Here is a 17,328-nt window from a genome sequence, read left to right as displayed (position 1 = left end):
CCAGGGCTGTTCGGAAAGTAAGTTCCGATTGGTCACGAAATGGAAACCACTGTGGAAATCCGACGAACCTTTGCACATATGTGTTGGGCATTGTCTCTAATACGAGGTGCATTCAGGTTCTAAGGCCTCCGATTTTTTTTTTCTCCGGACTGGAAAGAGATAGAAACATGCGCATTGTTTTAAAATGAGGCCGCGTTCATTGTCAATACGTCCCAGAGATGGCAGCACCGTACGGCTGATGGAATTTTACCGCCAGCGGCGAGAATGAGAACTGTTTTAAATACTTACAATGGCGACGTTTTCCTTACTTGAACAGCGTGCAATCATTCGTTTTCTGAATTTGCGTGGTGTGAAGCCAATTGAAATTCATTGACAGTTGAAGGAGACATGTGGTGATGGAGTTCTGGATGTGTCGAAAGTGCGTTCGTGGGTGCGACAGTTTAATGAAGGCAGAACATCGTGTGACAACAAACCGAAACAACCTCGGGCTCACACAAGCCGGTCTGACGACACGATCGAGAAAGTGGAGAGAATTGCTTTGGGGGATCACCGAATGACTGTTGAACAGATCGCCTCCAGAGTTGGCATTTCTGTGGGTTCTGTGCACACAATCCTGCATGACGACCTGAAAATGCGAAAAGTGTCATCCAGGTGGGTGCCAAGAATGCTGACGGACGACCACATGGCTGCCCGTGTGGCATGTTGCCAAGCAATGTTGACGCGCAACGATAGCATGAATGGGACTTTCTTTTCTCATCGGTTGTGACAATGGATGAGACGTGGATGCCATTTTTCAATCCAGAAACAAAGCGCCAGTCAGATCAATGGAAGCACACAGATTCACCGCCAACAAAAAAATTTCGGGTAACCGCCAGGGCTGAAAAAATGATGGTGTCCATGTTCTGGGACAGCGAGGGCGTAATCCTTACCCATTGCGTTCCAAAGGGCACTACGGTAACAGGTGCATCCTACAAAAATGTTTTGAAAAACAAATTCCTTCCTGTACTGCAACAAAAACGTCCGGGAAGGGCTGCGCGTGTGCTGTTTCACCAAGACAACGCACCCGCACATCGAGCTAACGTTACGCAACAGTTTCTTCGTGATAACAACTTTGAAGTGATTCCTCATGCTCCCTACTCACCTGACCTGGCTCCTAGTGACTTTTGGCTTTTTCCAACAATGAAAGACACTCTCCGTGGCCGCACATTCACCAGCCGTGCTGCTATTGCCTCAGCGATTTTCCAGTGGTCAAAACAGACTCCTAAAGAAGCCTTCGCCGCTGCCATGGAATCATGGCGTCAGCGTTGTGAAAAATGTATATGTCTGCAGGGCGATTACGTCGAGAAGTAACGCCAGTTTCATCGATTTCGGGTGAGTAGTTAATTAGAAAAAAAATCGGAGGCCTTAGAACTTGAATACACCTCGTATGCCTGTCGATCGCCTCACATCGGTATTCTCAGTTCTGAGCGCACGATGACCACGTAAAGATGCCTAGAAAGTAGTGTCTGCCTCCAAGTATGAGAGCCTGATTAGAGATTTCACCTGATGTCATGCAGTCCACATAACATAACTGCCGTACGATTCCTTCTTCGTGACAGTTCTCTGCCGCACTCTGCAGAGACAATGGAGACGCTCATGCAGCGTAATAATTAGCTCCCGCTGAGTTTCATCTCTGCTCGCATGAACTGCTGGCTATGAAGACAACGTTTTGGCACAGAGAAGGAGTTGTAGAGCAGCGTAGAGAACTGGCGGAAAGCGAGGGCGGCTGCGTTCTATGACCAGGGTACTGGAAAGTTCGTACAGCGTTACGAGGTCTAAGTCGGAGCCATGACTATGTAAAGAAATGGCTCGAAGGTGTAGCTAATTGTTGCAAATAAAACATCTTTGATTTAGCAATGGTTTCCACTTCGCGACCGATCGGCACTTGCTTTACGAATAGCTCTCGTATATAAACCACGTTCTGTTTAAATTTTATTTTAACGTTTTTGTAGTGATTTTCGTTTTTGTATGTTTTAGTCCTTTTGCCTACTTCAGCCAATTAATTACAAACACGACATACATACGAACAGAACCAGCAATCTGCGAGGGTTCCCGAAATCTATTTTGATTCACTGAAGCCATACCGAAAATTGTCCTTCAGCGTACAATTTGAAATTGTATTTGAAATTGTTTTAATGATAATTTGATTCAGAAGACACTGCCTAATTCTCACGTTGGGGTCGACCGACTTCACCTTGAATAATGCCAGAAGCCAGATAAGAAAAGAAATGGAAGATGCCTCCGTTGAAAAGGAGAGGGGATCAGTTCCAGAGAGGTTTTCAGTCTGTTTAGACAGTTGATAGAAAACGAACGGGAACAACACTTTGCGATTGGTTTAGCAGCCTGAGATGACACTGTGCAACTTTTATTTTGAGAGTAGTGTTTTGACAATACTGACGTCGTTGGTGTTGAAGTGGAGCAAGAAGCAGTTTTTATTTTGTGCTGAATAAGAAGAAACCTGTGTTAGGTAAAGTTGCTCTTTGTCATTGAAACCATCTCTTTTGAAGCCGTGGAGTTGCAACCAGGACGAAAGGACTGCAAAAAGAAAGAGGAGAATATCCACGGGAGATATGGATTTGAAGGAGACCGTTAAACGGGGGCTCGACTTGACGGCAGCAAGTGATGGTAGGCAGGACTCACCTTGCCGACGAGCGGCGCCTTGTTCTCCTGGGGTGGCATGTTGATGGGCTGCGGCGTGGGCTGCGCCAGCTGCGGCAGGTTCAGCTGCTGCGCCAGCATCGCGTCGTCGTGCGACGGCGGCACCACCTTCTCCGTCACCACCGGCTCCACCTCCGGCTCCGGCGGGAAGTCGTACCTGCACACGCCACGCTAACGTCAGCGGCTGCGTGGTCAACGGTTCTCTGAGCCGTCGCCTCTAGCGACTCGACATCGAAACGAAAGTATCGTAAGCAAAGTATCGTGCTGATAAAAGTATCGAAAGAAAAGTATAGGCACCTTGAGGTATTTATTATTATTATATTGGTTTTTGAACGCCTTTCGGCGTTGTCTGACTCTCAATTTTCGTGATTCTCTATCGCACCAATGATCTTCTCTTAACTCTCTTGGTATTGTTGCTTTTACATTTCCTCGGCCTTCCACGTTTTCTTCGATTCAGTGTTCTTAGGTAACCTGAATTCCTCCACTCACTGGACATTACCATACCGTATTAATTGTTCCATTTTCAAATAACTTCCGGGAATTCAGCCAGGTAACACTTTTAGCGACCGCTGATATTTCGGCGGGAGAACACACCGCCATTTTCAAGGCGAACTGCAACGGACAGGCGGCGTACATGCAAATTTAAAACCTCGGTTCTCGGACTGAAGCAGGAAAGATAACACACACACTGAACACTAGTGCCACCAAAGATGACCAAACTCAGAGCTAACGATAGTGAGACTATGAATTCGCAGGTGAGGTAGCATTGACTCTGTCCCTCTGTTTTTTGACAAGGGAGAGAGCCGGATTCCAAACAGAGTTTAAACAGAAACCTCCATCCCTGTTAACGAGGTTGCTCGCTAATTTAATCTCAACTGCCTTCCTAATAACACTTTGGTGGCACTAGTGTTCAGTGTGTGTGTTATCTTTCCTGCTTCAGTCCGAGAACCGAGGTTTTAAATTTGCATGTACGCCACCTGTCCGCTGCAGTTTGCCTTGAAAATGGCGGGGTGTTCTCCCGCCGAAATATCGGCGGTCGCTGAAAGTGTTACCTGGCTGAATTCCCGGAAGTTATTTGAAAGTTCTACACGCCAGGAGAAACTCAGGTCTCTAATTGTTCCAGTTCGCTGTCTGTTGTTAGTGACGCTTTTACACCTCTTCGTAATCGAACTCCTTGTTACACATTTTCTCTTTTCTGGATATTCCAAATGACCGATTGAACAAATCTATTTCAGTGGTCTGCAACTTCGTATTCGTAATATTTGTAACTCTTCCTGTCTCTGCCCCATCCAATAAGGAACTTTTTATTAGGGTTTCATAGATAATACATTTCTGTTCGCTCCTATTTGTTACTCCAAAGAATTACGTTTAAACAAGAGGTCAGTCTGTCTGAGTTATCTTTACCTGCGGTGTCAAATTCTACTCCTACATAAGTGTAACTATTGCAAATTGCAATTTCGTCTCTGTGCAGCTGGATGCTGGATGGTTCTGCCCCTATTGGCATATATTTTATTTTGTGAGTGTCAAGTTCTAAGCTTCATCGCTTACATTCTTCCTGTAGTTTTCCTGGCATATATTCTACATCATGCTTTTCGTTACCAATAACGACTTGGTCGTCCACAAATTGCATTGTACACAAGCAGTTTTCAGCTACATCCATACCAATCCCTCTGCATTTCCTTTTTTATTCATTTAAAGCTTTTGCTACGTGTATTTTAATCAGGTACTGATACTTTGATATAGATATTAGAGTAGATTCTCACTATCGGCCCCAAACTCTCCATCTCTGTTTTTGTAGTCTGTCTATCATAGAAACACTAGATTTTTCACACCAATAAAATACAATAATACAAGCATTAAATCAAGCAATGCAGAATTCAATTTTTAAAAATTTTAAATATGAAATTATAGTAGAAATGTGAAACTAGATCACAGATTATGAGAAAAGTAGGCGAACAGTACATAGAAATTAAATCTTACCCAAACTTCCCATTCTTTACCCCTACAGTCACTCAAGAAAACAGCCCAAAACTCCCTCATTTTTAAAAGTGCTTGACGTGATTTTTTGCAGATAGTTGTTGCAGGTCGCATTGCTAACGTACGACTTCCTAGAACACCTTTTTTAATAGAGTGATTTCTAAAACTCGATTATTTGAAAATTACATTTTTAGATTTACACCCTTCTTTCATCGGTGTCATCTTTTATTTTGCCAACAAATATGTAACGCTCTACTCACTCTTACAGTCTTGTTGAGTATATAATTTTGAGTTGTATTTTCTTAAATGCTGTTCCATGTTTGGAGCATCTCCCGAAGACTTCAAGGTTTTCTAACAGATTTTGCAACTCACTACATTACTATCCAGTTCATCAAAATACTGCCAAGTTTACGTATTAGTAGGCGACATTCTCTTTTCTGAGTCGGCACTTGTTGCACTTAAACTGTTTTAAACAACAATACAAAAACCAAACAAGTAATTCCAGTCGTGTAAACAAGGGAATCCAAGTGAACGAACTGCGAAAGAAACGTTACCAGGGTTGACGAAGTGTCGCAAATGTGAGTCATGCGGTCAAAGCTTTGAATAAATGATAAAAATGGAATAAATCATTACGAGGAACATTCGATTTGATGCCTTCTACAAAACACTGATATCAGTAGAAATATCAGTTGAAAAGTATCGAGTAAAAAAGAAGTATCGATGTCGAGATTAAAGTAGTGGATAGCAAACAGTATCACTACTTTTCCCGTATCCCTAGTCAAGTATAATTCACTACTGTCCTCGATCTGGGAACTTTTGAAAGTAGCGACGGTCGAGGACAGTATTGTAAAGGGTTACGCCATAACAACAGGGTTTTTATATTGTATCAAGACCTATATGCTGCTCATAATTACTTCACGATTGCCAATTCGGCAGTAGCACGGGGAGGCGTGGAGCAGAATTGCTACAACACCCCACCCCCCTCTCCCACCAGCACCACCCCACTCCCCTCCCCCAGCATACAGGTACTCTTACAATTCATTCAGATTCTCAACTATTCAACACACAAGGATGTAGAGCTATATTTACGATCTATAGACGTCTAGGCTGAACCTGTGACGCGAGTCCTATCAGGATAACAGGTAAAATTGAAAATCATTGCCATAAAGCTGTTGATGGAACCTCGTAGTGACACGTGGGTTGGTGTTGCCAATACTAAAATGTTAATTGCATTTCTGTCATCAGTTGCTGTTTTTTTTCTTCACACATGAAGTTTCTTGCGATTTTTATAATGTTTCTAAAGGCAGACTCATTCATTCTGTTTAGTGCAAAACAACGTCATGAGATGCAGTAGAATTCGATAAATTAGATATGTATTACCCAGCTCTTTATGTACGTGCAATTCGTAAAACCGAGTATCCGAAACATTAGACATTTCTTGAAAACACTGACATCGTTTGCTCAGACGGATAAAAACTACTAGTGAGCTATGCAAGTCCTGATTAAGTATAAATTCATATTAAAATATACAATACTCTGTAGCGGAATACCGTGTATGTGAAACCTTGGTATCTGAAGTGACCTATTGCTCCTTTACAGAATTTGTTTTGCCTATCACTATAACAGGGACATGTGCTGCAAATATGAAAGACGTGTCTCGTGACAGGGCATTAAACGTCCAGCTTTCAGGAAGATAATCTATACTCCTGGGTACTGTATGTGGTCTATTTTTGACAACAGAGATGTGTACAAGATGAGAGAAAAGCGTTATCTGGTACAGTTTTGAAAATGCTTGACAGTTTCCCGTAGAATAAACACAATAATAAGTTAGACATAATTTTCTGATATCATGCGTAGAAATAAAGACGTAAGAGAGGTTATATATATATATATATATATATATATATATATATATATATATATTTTATGTGAAGGAAGGAAAGATTCTACGTCGGGGTCATCTACTGAAGTTTGGTACTGATCCCTGTGTGACGTAAGTTCCCTGCCTAAAATGCTATTATGTATAAGTAGAAGTAAGTAAATAATCCTTAATCACTTACAGATTGACAGAAACTATCTGCCTAGCTGTAATATGACGGACGAGAGCGACGTGCAAGCACAAGGATGTTCTCTGCTCTAAGACCAAAGTTCTACACCCAAGTGGTTTACAAATATCTGGTTGCTGTCCGACATAGTGTCGTAAACAGAAAACCTCATCTATGGAGAAAAAATCCACAGTTTGTATTTTTCGTTGCTCCATAAAACAGTGACGCTGCAATCCATTAAAATATCATAAGAATATTAACAGATGATGTGTCTCAAAGGTGGGTGCTTTTAGCAAGCACACAACAAAAGATGACTCCTAGACTGTGAAGTAAATACAAGTAGTTGACTCCTAGATACGTTAATATAGAAATTTCTGTGCTAGAGAAAGTCAGAATATTGTTTAACATATATGTACTTGATTGTGCGTTTTAATCAGGTCATTTTGTACGTGATATTAAATCTGAGCATCAAGCACGCAAGAAGTAATTAAGACTGTTTTTAAATACGTGAAATTTATCCCTTCTTTCTAACTGTTAAAAATTCAGGCAGTGCAGCCGTGTGGCCTACAATTGTCCAAGATGATCTGAATTTCGGCAGGTAAATGACCGTTCTCAGCGCACTAACTCTGAGACATGTTTATGTAATGAATGCTATTATCATGTGGTCCGAAGGTAGAGAATTTTTCCCTTTGTTTTGCTCTAACTATTCTTTCTCCATATAATATTTGAGTTACTATGGAGGAACAGGAGATTGTCTCCTCTTCCTTCATGTTTTAATTGGGAGAAAAGGAAACGGTAAAAAGCAGAATGGCATGTATAGGAAGTTTACGCGCCCAGAGTCTTGCTTTAAGCCAACAACTGTCACACTCTAGCACAAGAAGAGATGGCGTTACGTACTTTGCTGTAAGAGATTATACCACCTGTGACACGGAAAGCCTTTTTTTCTCTCTAACACAACAAGAGATGGCGTTACGTACTTTGCTATAAGAGATTATACCATCTGTGACACTGAAAGCCTCTTTTCTCTCTAACACAACAAGAGATGGCGTTACGTACTTTGCTATAAGAGAAATGGTTCAGATGGCTCTGAGCACTATGGGACTTAACATCTGTGGTCATCAGTCCCCTAGAACTTAGAACTACTTAAACCTAACTAACCTAAGGACATCACACACATCCATGCCCGAGGCAGGATTCGAACCTGCGATCGTAGCAGTCGCGCGGTTCCGGACTGAGCGCCTAGAACCGCGAGACCACCGCGGCCGGCGCTATAGGAGATTATACCATCTGTGACACTGAAAGCCTTTTTTCTCTCTAACACAACAATGATGGCGTTACGTACTTTGCTATAAGAGATGATACCATCTGTGACGCTGAAAGCCTTTTTTCTCAGTTTGTCCATCTGAAGCGCATCTTTAATCAAAGCAGATCGATGGAGGAAAGATTGGACCCGCTTTACTCTATCGACCTGCTGCAATTTCTGGAGGTGTTTGATGAGCAGGGACGATTTCGGAATTGAAGAGGAGATTAAAGTTTACCGTCCCGGCGATAACAAGGTCATTAGAACGGAGCACAAGCTCGGAGTAGGGAAGGATGGAGAAGGAAAACGGCCGTGCCCTTTTGATGAAACCATCCCGGCATTTGCGTGAAGTTATTTAGGGAAACCACGGAAAACCTAAATCAGGATGGCCGGACGCGGGTTTGAACCGCAGTGCTCCCGAATGTGAGCCCAGTGTGCTAAGGGCTGCGCTACCCCTCTCGCGAACTTCGGAACTGGCAGCCTTTTGCCATACGCAACGAACACTTCAACATTCATGGGCCACATTTTACAAGAAAACGATGCAAAGTGTATTTTTCGGTTTCTCTGTAAGATGACGTCGCGTTAAAAAGTGTGTGAAGATGTGAAAGGCTGGAGTTTATCATATTCAGAGCATATCTGACTTCATCTAAATAGGTCATATCATAAGGATCTTAAAAGATCTCTGCGAAGAACATAAGCGGAAGTACACAAGCGTACCAGACTAAAAGTCTGTAGGACGTAGAGCAGCGTACTAAGCTGCTGCCAGCCCGTCCCCTTCGGGAGGAATTGAAATACAATAAAGGAAAAAAAAGGCGAACCAGACACAAATGGGTAACCGCATAGGCGACTTTGACCAAGGGAAAATCGTTATGGCGTTTCGCTTGGGGACTAGCATTTCGGAAAAGGCGAAGCTGGTCGGCAATTCACGTGCTACTGAAGACGCCGCCCGTGAAAGCCTACACGCTATGATCACGTGCTACTGTCTATGGAAAGTGGTTGAGCGACAGTGAAAATAGACCTTGGAGGATACAGGCTTACTAGCTCTGTAAAACAGGATAGGCGGACATCTGTGGCAGATCTGACGACGGAGTATAATGCTGGTGGAAGCGCAAGTGTTTCGGAAGAAACGTTCAGAGTACCTTTGGAACAAAGAGCTCCACAGGAGACGTGTTCCCATTATGAGCCAAAGATATCGTCACTTACGATTGCAGTGGGTGTAATGTTATCAAGACTGGACACTGAATCAGTGGAGACAGCACGTTTCTTGTTATACTAGATCCATGGTCGTGTGTGGATACGCTTGCATTCAGATGAACAGCTGTACGAAACATACACCACGTCTCGGACGCAGGCTGGTGGAGAAATATTATGTTACAGGTAGACTTTTACCTGGGCTACCATGGGACCTGCGGTAGTAATCGACGGCACCATCGCAGCTATGGACTACGTGAACTTAATTGCAGATCGCCAGTATTCCTTCATGCTTGATGTCGTCCCAGACGGCGATGGTATCTTCCAACAGTATAACTGTGCGTGTTGCAAGGACAAAATGTGCTGCAACAGCTTGAGGAGCGTAACAATAAGCTCATGTCGATGTCTTGACCGTCAACGTCACCTGAGTTGACCCCACGGAAAACGTCTGGGACGCTGTCGGGTGCCATTAACAGTGCACACAAATCCCGTTCCTTAATTTACGGAAATTGCGTGACTTGTGAGCAGACATCTGGTTCCACACACCAGCGGAAACCTAACAATGACTTGTAGAATCCATGCCAAGCCGTATCGCTGTTGTATTGCGTTCCAAATGTGGACCAATATGCTACGAGGGTCAGTCAAAAAGTAATGCCTCCTATTTTTTTTTTCTACGTTTAACTGTCAGGAAATTTAAATGCAATTACATAGGTTGAAAACCACAACATTGAGGATCATTTTGTCATTTTTCAATGTAATCTCCGCCCATGTCTACAGTTTTGGTCCATCTTTGAACAAGGGCATGTATCCCAGCACGGTAAAAATCACAGCTCTGCTTCCTAAGCCATTGACGCACGGATGTTTTGACGGCCTCCTCATCTTCAAAATGAATCCCACGATGAGCTTCTTTTAGTGGCCCGAACAGATGGAAGTCTGATGGTGCCACGTCAGGGCTGTATGGGGGATGAGGCAAAACTTCCCATCCAATTTTGACAATCTCGTCAGAGGTGTGACGACTGGTGTGTGGTCTTGCATTGTCATGCAAAAGAAGAACATCTGCCATTGATTTTGTTGGGCGAACTCGCTGAAGACGTGCTTTAAGTTTGTTGAGGGTTGTGACGTATTGAACAGAATTTATTGTGCATCCCTGCTCCAAAAAATCAACCAGAATCACACCCTCTGTATCCCAGAAAACTGTTGCCATAACTTTCCCTGCCGATCGCACAGTTTTGAATTTTTTCTTCCTCGGCGAGCTTGTGTGACGCCACTCCATTGACTGCCTCTTTGATTCGGGTTCAAAAAAATGCACCCATGTTTCGTCCCCGGTCACAATTTTTTTCAGAAACTCATCTCCCTCCAAACGGAAGCGCTGCAAGTGTTGGGAGGCTATTGTTTTCCTTGCCTCTTTATTCTGATCGGTTAACATTCTTGGAACCCACCGTGCACAAACTTTTGAGTACCCCAATTGTTTAATAATCGTGATCACACTGCCTTTACTAAGAGAAATAATGCGACACACTTCATCTGCAGTCACCCGACGGTCACCACGAATGATGTCATCAACTTGCTGAATGTTGTGTGGAGTCACTGCACTCACCGGCCTGCCGCTCCGCTTTTCGTCAGTCAACGGTGTTTGCCCTTCAGCTTCCTTACAACGACGAACCCATCGTCTAACGGTGCTGACATCCACTGTCACAACACCATACACCTTCTTCAGTCTTTCATGAATGCGTATGGGCGTTTCACCTTCTGCATTCAAGAATTCAATCACACAACGCTGTCTCAAACGAACATCGATGTCGGCCATCTTACAAACTTCTGCTGTGCTGCCACCTGTTGACACAGAAAGTTACTACTGCAGTGGATTGCAGAAGAAGGTTTGAGGAATGGCGCCAAATTCAAATTTTTCACTTAACTTAATTTCTTTAAGTAGAAAAAAAATGGGAGGCATTACTTTTTGACCGACCCTCGTATTACGCAGATGGTCATAATGTTTTGGCTCATCAGTGTATAACTGCCAAGTGAAACTTTGGTTACAGACAACTGCCGTATTATTGGTCACCCAAGACATCACTCAGCTGCGAAGATTTGTTCCTTGTTCAAGCAGCTCAGACTATTTCGATATAGTAGACTGAGATTTGCTTAGTGCTTGACGTCATGTACAACGACATAGGGTTTTGTTTGAATTCGGCGCAGCACCCATTTGCTTCTTTGCTAAAATGACTGGGGGATTAAGTGAGTTACAGTCAGTTCTCTGTGCAATGAATTGTTCCCTTAGAGAAGGCATTGACTGTGAGTCTCTCTGATTTTACTGGTTGGTTGGTAGATAACATGATTCCAAGGTGTATTTGCTCATTTCTGTAGCCTATGGCTGGGCATCCGATGAGCAAGATATGAGCAACTGGGAGAATGACGGGGGGGGGGGGGGGGGAGGGGGGTTTGCCTTCTGAAATATCTGTCACTTTAGACGATTTCACGGCTCTGCATTTCCGTGAGTTTTCAAATTATGAAATAGTTATTTGCTTTATCTCTTACAGGAATGCCACGCGGGATTAGCCGAGCGGTCTAGGGGGCGCGGTCATGGACTGTGCAGCTGGTCCCGGCGGAGGTTCGAGTCCTTCCTTGGGCATGGGTGTCTGTGTTTGTCCTTAGGATGATTTAGGTTAAGTAGTGTGTAAGCTTAGGGACTGATGATCTGAGCAGTTAAGTCCCATAAGATTTCACACACGTCTGAACATTTCTTACAGGAATGATGGTACTTAGAATTTAGCGACTTGAGCTCTGCGACATAAGACCAGAGCGTCTGTCAAGGAATGACTTACCGAAAGTTGATCTGCGTGGCGGTGATCAAGGCGCAGCCCATCAGCACGGAGAACGTGGCGAAGCAGATGGTGTAGTTCTTCTCGTGCGCGTCCGGACCGCACGGGTGGTCCGGGAAGGCGGTCGAGTGGTCGAGAGCGATGCCGACGAAGAACATGGCGAGCCCCCAGCCCAGCGAGCCGAACATGCGCTGGTAGCCGTAGCGGTCGGCGTCCTCGCCCAGCAGCGTGATCACCGCGGAGTCGGCCAGCGTGATGGCCGGCGCGCTGAAGAACTCCCCGATCAGCACCAGCAGCAGCAGCAGGAAGAACGCCTTCTCTATGTCCTGTCGACAGCATAGAGGGCAACTCTTACTTTGATTTGGGGAGAACACAGCCACCACAGTCTGCCATAAGCAACAGAACGTTGATGATGGGGTCCACTGTCTATTAATTCGGAGCCGTACCGATGGAGAAGTGACCCGCAATGCAACACATCAGCCGCTAATTCGCTTCTGGACAGCAACAACTGGTGATCACTCATGCCATCTGGAAGAAACTCCTCGCTGTAGGGCACAGAAGTCACCACTCCATATGTGTTCACTACAGGTCACATGGCATAGGAAGTAGAATGAGATGGAGGCACAATGCAACTGGAATGTCGAACTATGTGAAAAGGTCACCAGACTGATAAACCACGGTAGACACTGTTAGATATATGATGATGGCAAGATGTGGATTTATTGAAAACTATAGAGTGTCCCGTTTATGTTGGCCACTCCAAATAACTTTTTCTGTAGAACAAAATAAATCATTTACCAAGCAAGTACTGTTTGGCTACCAGGAGGGTTATTAACGAGCATGACTGCTTTTTTGCAATTTTATTTGTTACTTACAAGGGAACCTCCCCATCGCACCCCCCTCAGATTTAGTTATAAGTTGGCACAGTGGATAGGCCTTGAAAAACTGAACACAGATCAATCGAGAAAACAGGAAGAAGTTCTGTGGAACTACGAAAAAAATAAGCAAAATATACAAACTGAGTAGTCCATGCGCAACATAGGCAACATCAAGGAGACGGTCGAGCCTAGGAGCACCGTGGTCCCGTGGTTTGCGTGAGCACCTGCAGACCGAGAGGTCCTTGGTTCAAGTCTTCCCTCGAGCGAAGAGTTTAATTTCTTATTTTCAGACAATTATCAAAGTTCAGGCACTCACACATAATCAACTTCGCTCTCCAAAATTCCAGGACATGTTCAGATTTGCTTGGACATCAGCAGGATTTGACGGTCTACATAGGGAAAAATTTGAAAACGTTAAAAACCGTTAAAAACATATGTTTTGACAGAGCATAGGGAAAACTGTGCGACTGTGAAACTGTTGCATTCATTTGTTGCAGTTTATGTAACACACTCTTATGTTTTCATCACTTTTTGGGAGTGATTATCACATCCACAAGAAAACCTAAATCGGGCAAGGTAAAACCCATTCGCCAAGTGTACAAGTTAGGTGGGTCGACAAGATATTCCTGTCATGTGACGCACATACCGTTACCAGTGTCGTATAGAATATATCAGACGTGTTTTACTGTGGAGGAATCGGTTGACCTATGACCTTTGCGATCAAATCTTTTCGGTTCCCATTGGAGAGGCACGTCCTTTCGTCTGCTAATCGCACGGTTTTGCGGTGCGGTCGCAAAACACAGACAGTAAACTTATTACAGTGAACAGAAATGTCAATGAACGAACGGACAGATCATAACTTTGCGAAAATAAACTTTTCACTCGAGGGAAGACTTGAACCAAGAACCTCTTGTTCCGCAGGTGCTCATGCTAACCACAGGACCACGGGGCTTCAGAGCTTATAGTATCCTTGTTGTTGCCTATCTTCCGCATGGACTACTCAGTTTGTATATTTTGCTTATTTTTTTCATTCTTCCACACAACTTCTTCCTGTTTTCTCGATTGATCTGTGTTCAGTTTTTCAAGGCCTATCCACTGTGCCAACTTATAACTAAATCTGAGGGGCGTGCGATGGGGAGGTTCCCTTGTTAGATATGAACAGCAGTACGACTTTTTTTTAGCACCCTATATATTTATTCGGTAATTCACATCGACCCCTCAAAACCAGTTCAAAAATGTGTCACATTGCACCATTTACGTGGACATGTCATTATTACAAACACAATACGTAACTGACTTTGGTGCACTAGCACACAGAGCAGGTATCCGCGGTATAGACAATTCGTCCACTTGCCGGAGTTGACAGTAAACAAATGAAAACACAGTGAGAATGCACATCGATCTTCCAGTCAAATATCTTCCCTGTTGTTGCGGGCGTTTTTCGTATCATGAAAATGGTTTAAATGGCTCTGAGCACTATGGGACTCAACATCTTAGGTCATAAGTCCCCTAGAACTTAGAACTACTTAAACCTAACTAACCTAAGGACATCACACACACCGATGCCCGAGACAGGATTCGAACCTGCGACCGTAGCAGTCCCGCGGTTCCGGACTGCAGCGCCAGAACCGCTAGACCACTGCGGCCGGCTTCGTATCATGAATTTGCCTCAATGATGCAGTTTACCGAGAGCATAAACCGAGATGTTTATTTCGAAATTCTAGGTGGCGAAGTGTTGCTCTATTTTTATCGTCCCTTTACGGCGGACCTGCACCTACCTGTGAACATTGTCTCAGAAGATCATCAGTAGGGAAGCCGAGTGAAGCCTACTGTACTTCGACGTGAACCAGGGTGCAATTAAAGTCACTAATCTACGTTTCGGGGGAAACACGAACTGAAAGGTTAGAAATTTTGTCCTCAATTAATATATTCTGAAACTTAGGTGAACAAGTATCACTGCCAAGCCCGTGTTAGTCTTAACACAGTCACTCATAATCCCTTTCACTCACGTTAGCAAGTTTATGGTGTTGCATTTCCCGAAAACGTAATAGCTACAAAAATACTGATTGTTTTTTTTTATTGATAATGCTCGCCAAATATTAAGTCTGTCGGTACAAAATGCAGTCACAGTTTTTAGCCACCGACCTGCTCAATACGCCACGAGGAATTTATGTCTTTTCTCGTCACAAAATTCACTTAAAAATTCCGAAATTTCTACACACACATTGGAATAATTATGCCGTCACTTTCCAACACTTTTGATGTATGAAACACTGCTAGATCCTGCAACTTATCGTTTCAATCGGAACTACTACTACACACGGCCTGTCTGTTTGATGGCTAGGCTTCGACTCCTCCCTAGAATACTCTAAGTCTTCTCTACCAGCAGAGAAAGCCGCGCGAAGAATACTGCTTTACCATTGATCAGTTTACTCAACAGCCAATAGAAAAACAACACTCTCCCACGTCAGTCCGCGCTTTTCATCCATAACCAATCGCAAAATAGTAAACCTCACCATTGCACTTTTTACCGACGTAATTATCTAATATGCTGAAGTTTTGCTTATGCATAAAGTTATTTATTGTTGTTATTTATACCTGAATTAACTTTCCCTTTACCATAAACTTACTTTACAAATCTATTCTAGAAAAATCCCCTTTGTCCATATCCATACTTCTTCGAAATGTTCCCACACTATATCCTACTACATAACTCGTTAAACAATTATCTCCATATTAACCTTAAACCACCCTCACGCATCATTCGTACTGCTAAAACACATTTACAACATTTTACATACATAAAAAGACATATAACACTTTATGAAAATACTAGAACAGTTTATGAAAAACATTCAATTACTTTAGTGCACTCTAGTGGGCAGAATTGAAACTAAAATCACTGTCCCCCTAGAGACCCTGTATACAGAGAGAGTGGCCATAGGTGAAGTTGCTCGTGATTGGTTGATTAGCTTTGGCGCCATTTATCTGCCAAACGTCTCTCGCACTTCCTATGTTCGCCGTGCTTTTGAGTTGAAGTGAAGTTCAGAGGACTTTTCGAAACGATTAAAAGGTATTTGAATTATTGAGAGACTTGTTATGCGTTGTGCATGCATGTTAGATTTAGTTGTCTATCGTTTTTAGTACGTAATTAGCGTTTGCGATCTTAAATACGAGTTGAAATAATGAAGCGTTTTGTGATTTCTTTAACAGTTCGTGCATACTGGTAGCATCACAAGCTTTTCTGAGGCCAATATCTGACAGTCCTTGCTGGAAACGGAAAGTTCCTGTAATTGTCGTGCATTTTCATTCGACTTTATAGCGTCAAACTTTATTTCTTTCCGAATCAGAACACTAGGCATTATTTTGGTTTCAGTATTATTGACTGACTGTTGACGCAGGCACGTGGTAAGCACGTTTTCCGCAGTTTTCGTGGTTGCTCAAACATTATTCGTAGTAAATAATTGCAGGTACTCTTGAAGACAGTTTTTAATAGGCTTACTTACTGTGGGGTAGAAGGGATACGGTAGTTTTCTTGTTATATTTGGTCGTTATTACAGTAGCCTACATGTAACATTACCTGATTTTTGTAATATTTTTCGTTTGGTATCTACAAGAGGTATTCAGATATATATATATATATATATATATATATATATATATATATATATATATATATATATATATATATATGAAAGAAAGTCGTAAGCAGTTGTTTACTTGTGACATGCAAAAAGTCTGAAGACGTGACAAGAAGTACTAATACGTCTCACACTTTTTGCATGTCACAAGTAAACAACTGCTTACGACTTTCATTCATCTGACGTAATACAGGTACGTTAAATCTTTAGCGTTATGCACTTCCGATGCAAAACAAATGCTATACACTATATTCTTTTTATTTACGTTACTTTCATTGTAATATGTCTAGTAAACAAACTTTAAAGGAGATAAATGCAAGTAACGAATAATTTTTACAGCCACTGTATCAAATTGTCCTGTCCTGTGCTGTGCGTAGTAGGCTACTATGAGTATATTATATCTGTAAAGAAAGCCATATAACGAATGATTTCGCCATATTGTCTCGTGCTTTTGATTCGGTGAGTGTGTACTCCACTTTTCCACTACTGGCCATTCAAAAGTCCCGCCCGCAGTTTGGCAGAAAAATGGCCGCCGTGTCGTCCGGTTGGCCACTCTCTCCCTATACAGGCTCTCTAAGTCCCCCTATCCAATACAGTCCTCTATCAGCTAATACATAAACTACGTGCGCGTCCAGTCTCCCGTCACCATCTGTTACTCTCCAGTACTTAGACACATCTCCCACTTAACGGCCTCCAAGGCAGGATCGTTATACGGCGCTACGCCTCAACTTCAACTGCATGAAGGCGGAGATGGAGACCATCGGAGAAACTGAGATGACG

At 43.0% G+C, this 17,328-nt stretch overlaps 1 protein-coding gene across 1 annotated transcript in view; it reads right to left on the bottom strand.

Moving 5' to 3' along the window:
• The window catches only part of LOC126188556 (major facilitator superfamily domain-containing protein 6), a 375,350-nt gene that overhangs the window by 101,094 nt on the left and 256,928 nt on the right, over nt 1–17,328 (bottom strand). Inside the window, exons 4-5 of the mRNA XM_049930156.1 lie at nt 12,033–12,355; nt 2,680–2,854 (exon numbers count right to left, since the gene is read on the bottom strand). Of these exons, the coding sequence (XP_049786113.1) occupies nt 2,680–2,854; nt 12,033–12,355 (498 nt within the window). The remainder of the gene's footprint in view (nt 1–2,679; nt 2,855–12,032; nt 12,356–17,328) is intronic.

This window comes from Schistocerca cancellata, chromosome 5 (assembly GCF_023864275.1).
Source record: "Schistocerca cancellata isolate TAMUIC-IGC-003103 chromosome 5, iqSchCanc2.1, whole genome shotgun sequence".
Classification (NCBI taxonomy): Eukaryota; Metazoa; Arthropoda; class Insecta; order Orthoptera; family Acrididae; genus Schistocerca; species Schistocerca cancellata.
The sequence above is the reverse complement of the archived record's forward strand: the minus strand, read 5'-3'. Positions and strand labels throughout refer to the sequence as shown.